Source organism: Heliangelus exortis, chromosome 1 (assembly GCF_036169615.1).
Source record: "Heliangelus exortis chromosome 1, bHelExo1.hap1, whole genome shotgun sequence".
NCBI lineage: Eukaryota > Metazoa > Chordata > Aves > Apodiformes > Trochilidae > Heliangelus > Heliangelus exortis.
In genome coordinates, this window is record NC_092422.1 from 197,559,299 (window position 1) to 197,574,760 (window position 15,462).

General features: G+C 51.6%; 1 protein-coding gene across 4 annotated transcripts in view; it reads left to right on the top strand.

The window, feature by feature from the left end:
- Nucleotides 1-7,540, top strand: part of PPP6R2 (protein phosphatase 6 regulatory subunit 2) — a 97,698-nt gene extending 90,158 nt beyond the window's left edge. For all 4 annotated transcript variants that reach the window (XM_071734281.1, XM_071734278.1, XM_071734280.1 and 1 more), the window contains 2 exons: nt 5,090-5,245; nt 6,971-7,540. In XM_071734281.1, coding sequence (XP_071590382.1) covers nt 5,090-5,245; nt 6,971-7,022 — 208 coding nt within the window. In that variant the 3' untranslated portion in view covers nt 7,023-7,540. The remainder of the gene's footprint in view (nt 1-5,089; nt 5,246-6,970) is intronic.
- The last annotated feature ends 7,922 nt before the right edge of the window (nt 7,541-15,462 follow it).

The window sequence follows — 15,462 nt, forward strand, 5'->3', positions numbered from 1 at the left end:
CAGCTCCAACCTAAACCTCCCCTGGCACCACTTGAGTTGTGCCAAAAGTTCCTCTTGTCCCATCCCTTGTTCCTTGGGAGCAGAGCCCGACCCCCCCTGGCTCCAACCTCCTCTCAGGGGGTTGCAGAGAGCCAGAAGGTCTCCCCTCAGCCTCCTCTGCTCCAGGATCAACACCCCCAGGGCCCTCAGCTGCTCCTCACAACTTCTCCACACCTTCTCCTTGCTCTCCATTCCCTTCTCTGGACACTCTCCAGCCCCTCAATCTCCTTCTGCTCCTGAGGGGCCCCAAACCTGAACACAATCCTACAATTTCTGTGTAAAGGTTCCTGTAAAACCTCTTGTTTCTGATCTTAGACAGTTGTGGGGTGAAGGTTCTTCACATTCCTTCTAACAGCAGAGTTCCCTGGGTTGCCAGAGCAGGTCCTGAGCAGCATCTGACAGGGTTCCCCTGGGGCTCTGGGCATGGGACCAGGGGGTCTGCAGGGTGCTGGGACCCCAGGGTCTGGGCAGGAGCTGGCACAGGGGGAGCCTTGGCTGTCAGTGTGTGAGTGAGGAGGTTGGGTGCAGCATCCTCTGAGCCCCAGCAGTGATAATAATGCTGCAGTGTCCCCAGCTGAGTGGAGGGACATTGTCACAGTGGATGTTTTGAGCTCTCCCATGTGGGGACATTCTGCCTCTCCTGTGCCTGCTGCCCTGCATGGGGTTGTTGGGGTCTGCAGGGAGAAGCACCAGGAGCAGCTCTGCTCTGCCTTGTGTCTCCTTTGCTGCTGAGCTGCATGGAGGGCTGGGAGGGTTTGGGCAGAGGGGGGGAAGGAGCATGCTGTGGGATCAGGGCATGGGGCATGAGCCCAGCACCCTCTGTCATTTGGCTCCCTTCATCCAGAAAGCAAACAGTGACTGATCTGAGTAGGTCCCATCTCAGCTTTCCCACTCAGAGGTGGGCACTAAATGCAAATAATTGGCATGGATGGGACCTCCTGAGCTGACATAACCCCTGTCCCTTTCCATGAAGCTTGCATGTGCATGGGGGTGCCAGCTCCCCCATCCTGGGTGACTCTGTCTGAGGAGCAGCCAACAAACCATTGCCCGTGGGAAGCAGGAGTGTGGCTGCCCCTGCATCTCTTGCCTTGTTTCTCAGTTGGTTTTAGGGGCTGGATGTGGGCTCAGCATGAGACTTGTGTTTAGGAACACTTTTATACACCTCTTGCCTCCTTCTTTAGAGTACCACTGTGTTTTTCCTGGCGTGTCTTCACCATGTTTTGTTGTCTGTCCTACTATTTCTTTACCAAAGAGAGTAGAGGATGTGTAAAGCATATCACAGGAGCTTCTGAGGTGGGTGGAACTCAGCTCCAAGGCTCTTCCATTCAGTATCAAATCCTTCTTTCCTGAAACACATAAAGCTCTTCAATCATTTGCTTCCACAGCCTGATTTTTTAATGGTTCTTTGGCAAGGAGATGTAGATCACTGTTGCACTTAGGGTCTGGCAGAGCTGCTCTGGGTGCTCCAGCATCTGGGTTTCAATCCTGGTACAATTTTGGGTCACTTTGGTGCAGCTGAGCCACCAGCAAAGCTGCTGCAGCTTCACTTGTCTTGTGAGAGGCTTTCAGAGCAGAGCATGATGTGTTCTCCTGTCGTGATGGGCATCATGAACCTGGGCCAGAGAGGACTTAAAAAAAAAATGTTGCTAAGGTATTTTCTCCCTAAAGCTGGTGGGAATGTGCAGGAGAATTGAGTTGTTACCAACAGTGAAGTGAGCTCCTGCCATTTCCATCATTACAAATAGAACAGTGAATCACTGCAGGAACCAGGTACCAGTGCTGGTGTAGAATGATTCAGTGACAAGTTTGGTAATCAGGAAAAATGGTGAATTTTGTTCAGTCCTGGTTTTCTAAGAAGAGATTGCACTTCAAGGAAACCAAATGTGTTGTTAGCTCAAGGCAGCTTTGTGTTTGCAGAATTTGGGTGTTGGAACAAAAAAGAGTGAACCACCTGAGGTCTGGAATGAGGCTATGGAGTGTTTCCTGTTTACACAAATTCTGTGGTGTGCAGTGAAAGCTGAGAAGTCCCTGGTACCCTTTTGGCACATTTGTCTCTAAGCAGTTAATGGAGTTCATAGAATCACAGGATGGCTGAGGTGGGAAGGGAGCTCAGAGCTCATCCCCTCCAACCTCCTGCCATGCCCAGGGACACCTCTCATCCAGCCCAGGCTGCTCCAAGCCTCATCCAACCTGGCCCTGAACACCTCCAGGGAGGGAGCAGCCACAGCTTCTCTGGGCAATCTGTTCCAGAGGCTCAGCACCCTCCTCCTGAAGAACTTCTTCCTCAGCTCCAGGCTGAACCTCTTCTCCTGCACTTTCAAACCATTTCCCCTTCTCCTATCACTGGACACTTCTGAAAAGTCCCTCTGCAGCCTTCCTGGAGGTTCCCTTCAGGGATTGGGGGGCAGCTCTAAGGTTCCCCCAGAGTCTTCTCTCTTCTCCTGTTCTTCTTCTCCTCCTCTTCTTCTCCTCCTCCTGTTCTTCTCCTCCTCCTGTTCTTCTCCTCTTCTTCTCCTCCTCTTCTCCTCTTCTTCTCCTCTTCTCCTTGTCCTCTCTCCTCTCCCCAATCCCAGCTCCCTCAGCCTGTCCTGGGAGCATCCAGCCCCTGGATCATCTTTGTGGCCTCCTCTGGACTCATCCCAACAGATCCATGTCCTTCTTCTGCTGGGTTCCCCCGAGCTGGAGGCAGGATTGGAGGTGGGGTCTGACAGAGCAGAGCAGGGCTCAGAAACCCCTCTCCTGACCTCCTGGCCACACTCCTCTTGATGCCAGGGTTCCCCTTCTGCCTGGGCTTGGTCCAACCTTCCTGAGCTGAACTCACCAGCTCACCCTCAGTCTCCTCTCCAAGCTGCAGAGGCTCCCTCAGCCTCTCCTCACCAGATTTTCCACTCCCTCCATCATCTTGCTGGCTCAGCTCTGGGCTCTCTCCAGCAGTTCCCTGTCCTTCTGAGGGGCCCAGAGCTGGACACAATATTCCAGATGGGACCTGGGTTCCTCCTTCTGCAGAGGTTCAGGTGTGCAGTGTTGCTGTTCCACGAGGAGAGAAATTTCCACGTGTGACCTCAGGACTTCCCAGCACCAGCATCCTGCTGACAGGGAACTGTTAGTGATGGAATTGGAGGAATTTATCTCTGAGCCATTGAAGTGTCCCCAGCTCTGGGTTCTCATGTGAGAGGTCATTTTCCAAAGACGTTTCTGGCAGCCCAGTTGAGTTCCCTGCTGTCTCATCTGTTCCTTGCACTTTTTTTTTTTATATTCCTGTACTTGTGATATTCCTTCTCAAGAGCATCGTAGCCTTTAAGAAGAGAAATGTTTTGGTCTCATTATTCCTCATTTTTAATCTGTTGGGGTTTTTTTCTTTCAAGAGCTGACAGGAAAGCAGCTACAGAAATAGAAGCTTGATCTCCAAATCTGTCAGATGGTTTAATTACCAGCCTGGGATTCTGGGCATGAACCTCATCTGCATGGACAGGCAGCTACTGGCAGGGTGCCAGCTCCCTCCTGCTCAGCTGCCTTCCAGTTTTTTTGGCTTGTTCCCTGAAAAATGGAGAAGAAATAGTTCTTGGAACTGGGACTGGAGAGAGCTGTGAGGAAGATCATTCACATGCAGGCTTCTCCTCTGCCTTAGAAGGCAAAAAAATAAAGTTGTTCAGGGAAGAAACTCCCTGGTTAGAAGTGTGGGTTTCTGGTCCCCACAGGGGCTCAGCCTTCCTCACCAGGGTCTTCACCACAGGCTGTGGGGGAATCTCTGCTGTGCTGCCTGGAGCATCTCCTCCCTCTTCTCCTTCACTGACCCTGGTGTCTGCAGGGTTCTTTCTCTCCTCTTCTGACTTCTCTCCCTGGCTGCAGTTGCAGTTTGTTTTTTTTCAAGGTAAAGGCAGTTTAATAAAGCAAAAGCAAAGACCATGCTCTGAGTCAAATCACAGAATAACTTAGGTTGGAAAAGACCTTTAAGACCATCAAGTCCAACCATAATCCCCACTAGCAAAGGTAACCAAAAGATTTCTTCTCTGCTTCCCCCCATCAAATGCTGTTCCAGCCTCAGTACCTGTGCTCCTGCACCTCCCTCCTCAGAGCTTTTACTGCTGAGCAGACATGGGGTGAACATCTCTGTCCTGGCTCTGTCCCCTCCCAGGATCCTGCCCATCCCATCCCCAGCCTCCCAGGGAAGGGGAATGTTGGAGACCCAGCTTTGGTTCCAGCTTTGATTTGTTCCAACCAGACAAATCTGTGATTCTCTCTATCACCAAAGGCAAATTAATTCCACTGTTTGACTTCTGGAGGTGCAACCCATGAGCATCCAATCAGCTTCTTTTCTTCTCAGAGTTTTAGGGCTGTACTTGACTCTTTCCTAGATGCCTACAGGTGCCATCTGGGAACAATCCAGAGCTGAGCAGCATAGGTGCTCGTGTGGGATCAGAGAATCAGCTGTTCCTGGAGCAATGGGCTTGGGAATGTTCCTGGTGGGGGATGAGCAGAGGGCAGTTCCAGGAGAGCTGAATCACCCGGGCTGTCCATGCAAAACTTCCTGAGGTCCCCTCCAGCCCAGGCTGTTCCGTGGTGGTGCTGAGTCTCCAGGAACCTCCAAGGCTTCTGGTTGATTGCTCCCAGCCATAAAACTTCCCTTCTGGACCCTCCAGCCTTGCCAAGTCTTGGCCAACCTCACATTTGCATCCTTCAGCCATTTGTTTTCTGTGCTCATCTGCAGGGGAGTGAGCAGCAGTGGTGGTTGCAGAGGGTGGTGAAGGTTCTGGTGTGCAGGTAGGGATGTGTGGGGAGCCCTTGGGATGGGTTTTGCTGCAGGAAATGGGAATGGCTTCCTTGTCCTCATGGCTGCTTGGTGTCGTGTGGATTTTTAGGAAACAGCCTCCAGGATGATTTCCATTTTAATTCCAGCCTATTTCCTGCTTTTCCATTCCAGTTTATTTTCAGTTCCCTATACCTTATGGGATTGTTGTGGCCTGTGCTAGGAGAGGAGGAGAAGGAGGAGGAATAGATTTCTCTCTCTAGGAATTCAAGCCCCGTTGACATCTTGACTTCTCCCCCACAGTGATGCAGACTGCATGGTGATTGACAAGCTGTCCATCACTGACATTGGGACAACAAAAGCATCCAAACCCCTCAACAACGTGGCCCAGCACCCAGAGGAGCACCAGAACACAGCTGCCATGGTCACCACTGTCACAGAAACGGCCACAAAAGAGAGGTGAGATGGCAGAGCCTGGGGCAGAGCTTTGCTTGCTTAGAATCACAGAATGGTTGGGATTGGAAGGGACCTTAAAGATCATCAAGATCCAACCCTGCTGCATGGTCAGGGACCCCTCCCCCAGCCCTGGGGGCTCCAAGCCCCATCCAACCTTCAACACCTCCAGGGATGGGGCAGCCACAGCATCCTGAGGCAGTGTCACTTCTCACCATGTCACTGGGTGAGGTTTTTCTGCCATTAGTGTGTGCTCAGAGTTACTCCAGTAGAACATCTTGTCTTGGAGGTTCTGTAGAGCTGTGTCTGCAGTATATTACATGGCTTTCAGTTTCCCTGAGGTGTTGTCAGATCATCTCTTTCATTAAAATAATGAAGTGCTTAAGAGTAATAAATAATAAATAGAAATGTGTCCAGCTGTGGGGTCCCCAGCAGCAGAAGGACACGGAGCTGTTGGAGCCAGTGCAGAGGAGGCCCTGGAGCTGCTGGGAGGGCTGGAGCAGCTCTGCTCTGGAGCCAGGCTGAGAGAGTTGGGGGTGTTGAGGCTGGAGAAGAGAAGGATCCCATGGGGAGACCTTAGAGCACCTTCCAGTGCCTGAAGGGGCTCCAGGAAAGCTGGGGAGGGACTTGGGACAAGGGCCTGGAGGGATGGGACCCTCCGAGGGGGAAGGGTTTCCAGCTGGGAGAGGGGAGATGGAGAGGAGATCTTGGGCAGGGAGGGAGGGAGAAATTGTTTGGGGTGAGGGTGCTGAGCCCCTGGGTGCCCAGGTTGCCCCCAGAAGCTGTGGCTGCCCCATCCCTGGAGGGGTTGAAGGTTGGATGGGGCTTGGAGCCCCCTGGGCTGGGGGAGGGGTCCCTGCCCATGGCAGGAATGTTGGAACTCAATGATCTTTAGGGTCTCTTCCAACTGAAACCATTCTGTGATTTTTATGGTGCTTGTTGCAAGAAGCAAATTCCAGTAAGTGATGGAGTTCCCCTCCTGGAGCCCTGGAGCTGTGGTACTGAGGGATGTTTTAGTGGCAGGCCTGGTAGTGATGTGGTTGGACTTGATGATCTCCAAGGTCTTTTCCAACAAAAATGATTCTGTGGTTTTGTGATTCATGTCCTTGTCATGGCCCGAGCTGTGAAGCCAAGTCAGAAGGTGCTGAGCCCTGTGGATGTTGTGGCTCCAACAGAGTCCCACGTCCAGATCCCAGGGTGATGGTGAAGGGTGCCTGGGGGTGCTCACACAGAACTACCCAGAATTGTTCAGTTTGGAAAAGACCTTTAAGATCATCAAGTCCAACCATTAACCCAACTCTTCCAAGACCCAGTGTCCCCACAGCTTTGAAGCTGCTCCAGGGATGGGGATTCAAGCACCTCCCTGGGCAGCCTGGGCCAGTGGTTTATCACCCCATTAGTGAAGAAGTTTCTAATCCAATCTGAAGCTCCCCTGGTGCAACTTGAGGCTGGAGCCTTCAGGTGGGCTCTGCTGGCCACGTTCCAAACTTCTGGTTCAGTCACTTGGTGGATGTTGTGTAGTTGCTCAAGTGGAGTATTTGGTGAGATGCTGGGAGGTTCTCATTAGGGAGCTCATCAGGGTTCAGCAGGTAGAGGCAGCAGAAATCAAGGCAGGGTGGCTCAGGTCCTGCTCCTGAGCAGAGTTTCCAACCAGGATGAAAATAAACTTCAGGAGTGGGTACATTCCAGCAGTGACATTTCCCTAATGTTACACTTTGGGTTTCTCTTTAGGAAAGAAGAAGTCTTGCCCTGTGCTGAAGCCACATTAAATGGCCCTGCTTGATGAAACAGATGCAATGGGACGTGTGTGATCCAGGCCAGGCTGCTACCTGGTGATGCAATTTGTCAATTTTTTTTTTTTTTCCATTTTAATTTTATTTTTTAATAAATGCTGCATTGATGAGAGAGCTGGCATTCAGGACCAGACACGCAGTTTTGACACCAACAATCTGTTCTGAAAAGACACTTGCATTGTCTAAATGTAGCATTGATCAGTTAGTCATCACAGGAATGAGGGGTCTTCCCAAGCAAGCCTTCTGCCTAATTTCAGTTCCTTGTCCCCTCCCCTCTCTCCCTCTTTTTTTTTTGTTTTTTTTTTGTTTTGTATTTGGGGTTCAGTCCTGTTTTCTTAGTGTTATTGCACACAGTATTCAGCTTCTCTTCAGAAAGGTAGCAGGTCTAACGCTGGGACTTGGACAGTGCACAGGAGTCCCACAGTCGTGTGACCAAAGTTCCTGATGGAGCTGTCCTTGGGCAGCATTTGCACCGCTTTTGTATAGCAATAAAGCCTTATCAGAAACATTTCATAGGAGGAAAAGATGCAAACACTTTAAATGGGATGAAGCAGGGAGGGGTTTTTATTTTACATGGTTTTTTTTTCGTTTGGTTTTTTTTTTTTTCGTGGGGGGGTGGGAGGGAAAGTGATTGACGTTGTCCCAAGCCAGAGGCCAAGGAGCTGACTTGCTGAACTGTCTGGAGGGATGGGAAGTCTCTGCCTTCCAGGGAACTGCTCCGTGCTCTCTCTGCTCTGGAGACTGATGATGGTGCCCTGCAGGAGCCTGGGGCTGGTAGCAATTGGTCTCTTCTGCCCGAGCCATCAAAACTCAGCTTCCCCGGATGATCTCCTCCTCCTCCTCCTCCTCCTCCTCCTGGCTGGGCTGCAGAGTGTGCAGAGGAGGTGGCAGCGTGTGGTGTGGTGTGGCAGCTCAGAGGAGAAGCATCCCTGGAGTGACTGCTGCCACGCAGAGGGGAGCAGAGGACAGCACAAACAGGTTACAGGCGTTCCCTGCCTTCTTTTGTTCGTTTTGTTTTTTGGAGACTAATGTATTTTCAGATTATTATGGAAATCCTTTTTCTGTTTGTTCTTGTTTCTCAAGTTTTTAATGGATGCAGGAACAGCAACACTTTTGCACTTTGTACCTAGTGACAACGTTGGAGAGTGGCACAGCCCCAGCACAGGACTCCTGGTACTGCCCGGGCAGGGGGGCACCAAGGAGGTTGCCTTTTTTTGGGAGGGGGGCACACAGACATCCCACTGCCTTGGGATAGGAGAGTAAAAAGAGTCTGGAGACACGGGCTGTACTTCAGGCTGTGCCTGGGAGCAAGGTCAGGGGAAGGAAGGTGTCCCCTTGGCTCTGGAGCACAGAGCTGCTGCTGGCAGTCCCAGGGCTGCCCCGAGCCAGGAGGTCTCTGGGCTGAGCTTCTCCCAGCCCTGTGCACGGGGGGCTGGTGGGGGTGGGTGCAGAAGCAAGGTTGGGGCTGGGAAGAGCAGGTGGCCACCACCAGCCCTCCTGTGCTTGCCCCAGAGCCAGAGCTGGGGCTGCTTTTGTGTGTGAGCTGTGTGCTGAGTCCACCAGCCGGGTTTCTGTGCCGCTTCTTTTATTAGTCCTAAACTTCTAAGCTGGAAAAAAAAAATAATTCACTTTGGAATAAAAGCATGAAGCTTGACACATAGGTAGCCAAATAGCTTATTTTTCAGATATATTCTCACCTGTGCATATCGAGGGCCTTTTCACCCTGTGAGTATGAAATGTACCTCCCACAGAGCTGGTGTTAGGAGCAAAGGCATCTCAGCCCCACTTCAGGCTTTTTAAGAACAGAAATACTTTATTTTTGACTGTGATATGTATGTAGTGCATATGAAATTTTCTTAACTTGCGTTGCACTGAGAGGTGGAGGGGGGGGGATGGCTGGGAAGGGGATGAACAGAAGGTTTGAGTCAGTCTGTTCTGCTGGATCAGTACCTGGTGGTGATGAACCCGCAGCACAAGGTTGTCTGGGTGCCCAGAGATAAAGTTGGGTTGGTTTGGTTGGGGTTTTTTATCTCTTAGGGGAAACTGAGGTTCTGCTTTGCTGGAATAGCAGAGGAGGAGGTTGCAGTGCACAAAGCAGGGGGGGGATTGCTGGGTACATCTTGGGCAGGGTGTGCTGGGGTTTGGGTCGGTGAGCAGGGGCTCTCCTGGCACAGTGCTGTTGTTCTGCAAGTTTTCACTCCTTGGAATTCAAACTAAATAATTCAAATTGTGCTGGGACAAAATAATTCAGTGTCTGCTTTGGTTCCCCTGCTTGCTGGTTGGAAATCAGTCCTGCTCTTAGCCAGGATGATGAGGAATGATGAGTAGGGTTGAGTTCCTGATAGGAAACACATAAAAGTCTTAATTTTAGAGGTTTGGTGCTAGAGTTTTTCTGAAAGTCAGGTTCTCTTTGGGCATTCTTTTAAACACCCAAACCTGATGCTATGAATACTACAAAATCATTCATTAATACAACCTCAACACAGCTTGTTCCACCACCTGGCTGAAGACCATGAGTGGGCTCCAGGCCCATTAAGTACCTGGAGGTGGCAATAGTTCTCTTCCAGCCAGTTCCCCTTGGCAGTCAGAGAACCACAGAATGGTTTGGGTTGGAAGGGGCCTTAAAGATCATCAAGATCCAACCCCTGAATGGTCAGGGACACCTCCCCCAGCCCAGGTTGCACAAGGCTTCAAAACTGATTCTTGGCCATGGTGTTTGCAGGTCTCACCATGCTACAAGTGTGACCAGGTCCGTTTGGGATCAGGGGGAAATGGCTGTAGCAGGCACACTCCTGTCATCCTTGGGGCTTTGCTAGGTTTTCAGCCAGCCTGTGAAGCATAAGTGACCCCTGTGATAGGTGACAGCAGGCAGCACATCACCTGGAGCTGTGCTGGGGAGGGAATTCTGATGAGCTGCACTCCCCTGAGCTGCTGCGGGTGCCCAGCAAGGGCAGGGAGCAGCTGCCACACTAACACCCAAAATCTGGGGAGGGATGCACGAGCTTGTGTCTGGCTGTGCCTTTCACTGCAGATTCTGAATTTGTTGTTCCATGGCTTTTGGCTTTGAGTCTATAAACTGAAATTAAAGCTTGAAGAGTGTATTGAACCATATCCAGTAAGCAGGTCTGAAGCCGTGGTTCAGCTACAGGGCACTTGTTGCCTTGGTTTAATAATTTGACCACTTGCATCCAGCTCCTTTTGTGATGATTTCTCAAGCTGATTTATCTTCTCTAAAGACATTTTACTGGGTTAACTCAATCTCCAGAAGCACACAAGCTCTTTGGCAGCAAATGATTCCTCCACGTTGGGATTTTAGCTCTGAATTCCACCACAGGTTGGTCCTTCACAGCAGCCAAGGGAAGAGCTGCTCCAGGAAGGTCCCTCAGGCTTTGGTGTGCTGGAGTTGGCAGCTCAGAACAGACCCAGGGCTGGCAGTGGGATCAAATGAATTTTTAGGGATTTTAGGCAGGAAAGCTGCAGGGAAGGGCTGTCACCCAGGATGGCTTCTCTGCTGAAAATTCAGCTACTTAATGCAGCTGTGCCCTGGGAAAAAAAACCAAAAAAACCAATACAACCAAAAAAGCAACAACAAAAAAACCCCAAACAAAACCCCAAAACCCTCTTCTTCTGAGATCTGTGGTCAGAAAGCAATGCAGGCTGAACAGGAGTTAGGTTCAGCACTTTCCTGCCTGGTTTCCCTGCAGTGGTTTGGATCTGTCCCCATCAATAAGGTTTAGAGAATTTTAGGTCTGGAAGGTGCCAGCTGGACCTGCACACAGATGGGGTCCTGAGCCCCTGGAGGGGCAGAGCTGAGCACAGCTGTGGGGTTTGCAGTCAGAACCCCCCTTGCTGCAGGTAACATCTGGATTAGTTAATCCAGATCAGTTCTCATGCTGGGAGGGGGTTTGTGCCCTCTTCCAGCCAGGGCAGACCTGGAGCTGGGTTCATGAATTCCTCTCTGAACTCCAACCCCCCAGCTCCAAGTGGCAGCTCAGGGAAGGGAAAGGGAAAGGGAGTGCTCTGGAGGCAGGGGATGTAGGAGCGTGGTTGTAAGGTTTTGGGCAGTTTCACCAATCTTCTAACAAAATTTTTCCCCACACAAATTAAGATTCATTGCTTTTTCTCATGAGCTGTAACACTTCTGGCTGACAAAATCCCAGTTATTCCACTGGAATAAGATGTCCTGATACAAACTCTGTGTTCATCCCAGGGTTTTGCTTCCCATGATGATTTTTAGAGAGCTGCAGCTGGCAAGCAGTGTGGGAAACTGGGTGCACAAATTCTAAAAAAATGAAGGAAAAAACCCAACAAAATGTTCTCCCTCAGCCTCTGTTCAGAAGGGCTCAGGCACCCCAGTTTTCCAGTGGAAGGGTTTGGGGAATGGCACAGGGTGTGTGAGGTGGAGGGAAGCTATGGGATGTTCCCAAACAAAATATCTAAAGGAAAACATTTTACGTGGCTTTAGTGTTGTTTACTGCCATCTCTAAGATCATTTTTCTAAAGATGAGCCAGTGAGCTGTAATTGAAATCAGGATTTGAGTCTGGACATCCATAAATCCACGGGTCCTGGTGGGATGCACCCATGGGTGCTGAGGGACGTGGAGATGTCATTGCTGGGCTGCTCTCCATCATCTTTGGGAAGCTGTTGGGAACAGGAGGGGTGACTGGAGGAAAGCAAATGTCACTCCAGGCTTCAGGAAAGGCAGGAGGGAGGATGTGGGGTAACCACAGAGCCTCCCCTGCATCCCTGGAAGGGGCTGGAACAGCTCAGTCTTGGTGCTGTCTCCAGGCACCCCAGGTTCAGGGAGCTCATCAGGAGCAGCCCCTGTGGCTCTGCCAAGGGGAGGTGGTGTCTGCCCAGGCTGAGAGCCCCTGGGAGGGTACAGGCAGGTGGGAGGCTGGTGGCAGAGTTTATCTTGATTTCAGGAAGGCATTTGGCACCCTGTCCCACAGCATCCTTGGAGCTAAACTGGAGAAGTGTGGCCTGGATGATGGAGTGAGGTGGGAGAAGGAGAGGAGCCAGAGAGGGGCAGTCACTGGGATGGAGTCCAGTTGGAAGTCTGTGTCCAGTGGACCCCTCAGGGCTCAGTACTGGGACCAGTATTGTTCAGTATATTTATTGATGACCTGGATGAGGGAACAGAGTGCACTGCCAGCAAGTTTGCTGCTGGCACAAAGCTGGGAGGGGAGGTGAGACCCCAGAAGCTGTGATGCCATCCAGAGGGACCTGGGCAGGCTGGGGAGAAATGTAATGGATGACAACAAAGGCAAGTGGAGAGTCTGACATCTGGGAAAGAACAACCCCAGGTACCAGGACAGGCTGGGGACTGAGCTGTGGGGGAGCAGCAAAGGGGAAAGGGCCCTGGGGGTGCTGACCATGAGCCACCAATGTGTCCTGGTGGCCAAAAAGGCCACTGGCACCTGGGGGGCATTGGGAGGGGGTGGTCAGGAGGTCAGGAGAGGTTCTGCTCCCCCTCTGCTCTGCCATGGGGAGGCCACAGCTGGAATCTTGTGTCCAGTTCTGGGCCCCTCAGTTCCAGCAGGACAGGGAACTGCTGGAGAGAGCCCAGAGCAGAGGCACCAAGGTGATGGAGGAGTGGAGCATCTGGTGAGGAGAGGCTGAGGGACCCTCTGGAGCTTGGAGTAGAGGAGAATGAGGGGTAACCCCATCAATGTTCATAAATATTTAAGGACTGAGTGCCAGAAGGATGGAGTCAAAGCTTTCCTTAGGGGTGACCAGCAACAGAACAATTGCAGTGCTTAGAAACTGGAGCAGAGGGGGTTCCATATAAATAGAAGAATTTTTCCAGGGAGAAGGAGCCCTGGCCCAGGCTGCCCAGGAAGGTTGTGGAGTCTCCTTCCCTGCAGACATCCAAACCCCCCTGGATGTGTTCCCTGGGGCTGCTGGAGGTGACCCTGCTGTGCCATGCTGGACTCCAGGAGCTTTCAGGGTCCCTTCCAACCCCTCACTTTGTGTGATACTGTGATTTATCAGTGGTGCAAAAAACTCCTGCAAGTGCTCTGCTAATGACCACACGTCCTCTGAGTCCTTGGGCCAGAGGAGAGCTGGCTGACAGATTCATTAGGCCTGGTAATGAAGATAATTGCTGTTTTTGCTAGTTAATATTTCTTTTGTTGTTGCCATGCAGCTCACCTGGCCTTGTGCAGTCATCAGGAGAACAGATTTTTGTCTCTTGCTCTTCCCCTGGATCTGTGCTCAGAAACAATTGATTCTGTTGTTCCAAGTGGTTTTGCTGTCATTAGAAGAGACCAAAGGAAACCTGCTGGTCACAGTGACATGCTCATTTTCTTGGTATGTTTGTTGGGTTGAGGGATTTTTTTTTTTCACCTGACATCAGTTCCCCTGGAGCTCAGCAGCCCTCCCGAGGCAGCACGGACGTGCCCCTTGCAGCCTCAGCTTTAAAATAAAAGATTTTAGATGCTTCTCCCTGAAGTGAAATGCAATGTGTTAACCCCATCCCAGTTCCTTGATGTCTGGGGAGAGCACTCGGAGGGGAGAAGGCTGGAAGGAGGTGGGTTCAGCTTTCAGGATCCTGGCTGCACTGCAGGGCAGGAGAGTTTTGTTCTGGTTTGGTGAAAACCCAGGGGACAGACACCCCCTGGTGCTGAGGAGACCTTACTGGCTGCATGGGATGGGGGCTTTAATTTAAACAAAAACAAAGAAACAATGACTGTTGGCTTAAGTGGGTCAGGTCACCTGCAGTCCCAGAAACTTGCAGGATTCATGGATTTTCTCAGAAAATTCACAGGAGGAGCCCCTGGGGTGGGAGTTGCTCCAGAGGGGGGCTGGAAGAGCTCTGCCTGCTCCATCTCACATCCCTCCTGCTGCTGCCTGGGTCATTCCTGGGCTCATCCCAGCTCCCACGGATCCCTGGATTTGGTGGAAAGGGCTTTGGTTCCTCCTTGGTCCTCAGCCCCCCCCCAAATCGAGGCACAGTTGTGGGTGAGGTTTTCATCACTGCCTTGGAAGGGTTTGGGTTTGGGTTTGGGTTTTGGTTTGGGTTTGGGTCTGTCTGAAGATCCAGGTGGGCAGGGAGGAGCTGGAGGCTGCGTGAGAGGGAATTAACCCCATCCCTTGGTAGGGGAGGCTCTGGATGGAGCTCAGATGTGTCTGGAAAAGATCTCGGGCTCAGGGTTTGGTTTCTCTGCTCTCTCTCTCAGGTCAGCAGCCAACTCCTTGGGTTGCAGCATGATTTTTTTTTTTTTTTCCCTTTGCTGAGGTTAAATCTGAGTTTGTGGTGCTTGGCACTTGCTCCTCTGGCCCTGGGGCCCTCGAGGAGAGCACGGGGAGACCTTGCTGGGGGCTGAGGCTCCAGAACCAATGGTCCAAGCTTCAGAAGAAGGGCTCAGAGTGACTGGGGTTCCTCCCCTTGATAAATGGGGCAGTTCTTGTTTTATAGGTAGGAGATACCTGAATACGTTTTCTTCATCAAAGCAAGAAATATTTTTTTGAGCAAAACAGAAATTGCCTGAATGTTAAAATAGCCCAAGTCCATCTGTAGCTCATTCTTCCCAGTGGATTTCCTCCTGGCTGAAGTCTCCAGCTCACACTGGTGTGCTGCTGCCTTTGGGGTGAGAAGGGGAGGTTTGGGGAAGGGTTTGTGGTGCCCCTGAGCAGGGTCTCTCTGGGGCCATTGGCAGCTGAACCTCCTGAGTGCAGCCACGGGACAATTCTGGCTCCTGTCCATCACCTTCCCTCCTCCAGAACTGGGAGGGCACAGGGGTGACCAACCCCACCTCCTGCCCAGTTCTGTGCAGAAAGGACCCAGTCCCCTGTCCCAGCAGAACCAGAACCGTGGCAGTGGAATTCACCTGGATGGAAAATAATGGGTTTTGTATTTGCTGCTGCTGAGGAGAGGAGCAGCCAAAGGTCTCCCTGAAGCTGGGTTGTTGGGTTGTTTGCTTTTTTTCCTGAAGGGCAGATCCTTCCCCCTCTGGTTTTGATTTCCTCAAATAGTTTGGGGAGATGTAAACTCCTGAAAAAAATCCTGGGGAATCCTGATGCTCTGAGCTCGTTGGGGGTTTTGTTGGATTTTTTTCAGAACTTTCTGGAAATGCTGTAGAGACTCTTGTGGAGCTGGGGGGCTCGGAGGCAGCTCAGCCTCTGCAGGAAGCCCTTGCAGGCACCCCAGGAGGTGTCAGCTCAGCTGGATCCCTCGTGGAACCAGACCTGAACTCTGTAACACAGCAGAAGTTATCAGAACAGAACTCCTGGTGCCAGCAGATCTGTGTCTGACTCCTTGGGGAGCCCAAATTGCTGCTGGTTGGGTCAGAACCAGCCCTGGGCTGCTCTGTCCTGCAGGCACAGCTTGGGGCCAGGGCTCTGGGGCTCTGATCCACAGAATGGGGGCTCAGGAACCAGCCCTGGTACCAGATACTGGGGCAGGGGAAGGTTGGGATTCTCTGCTG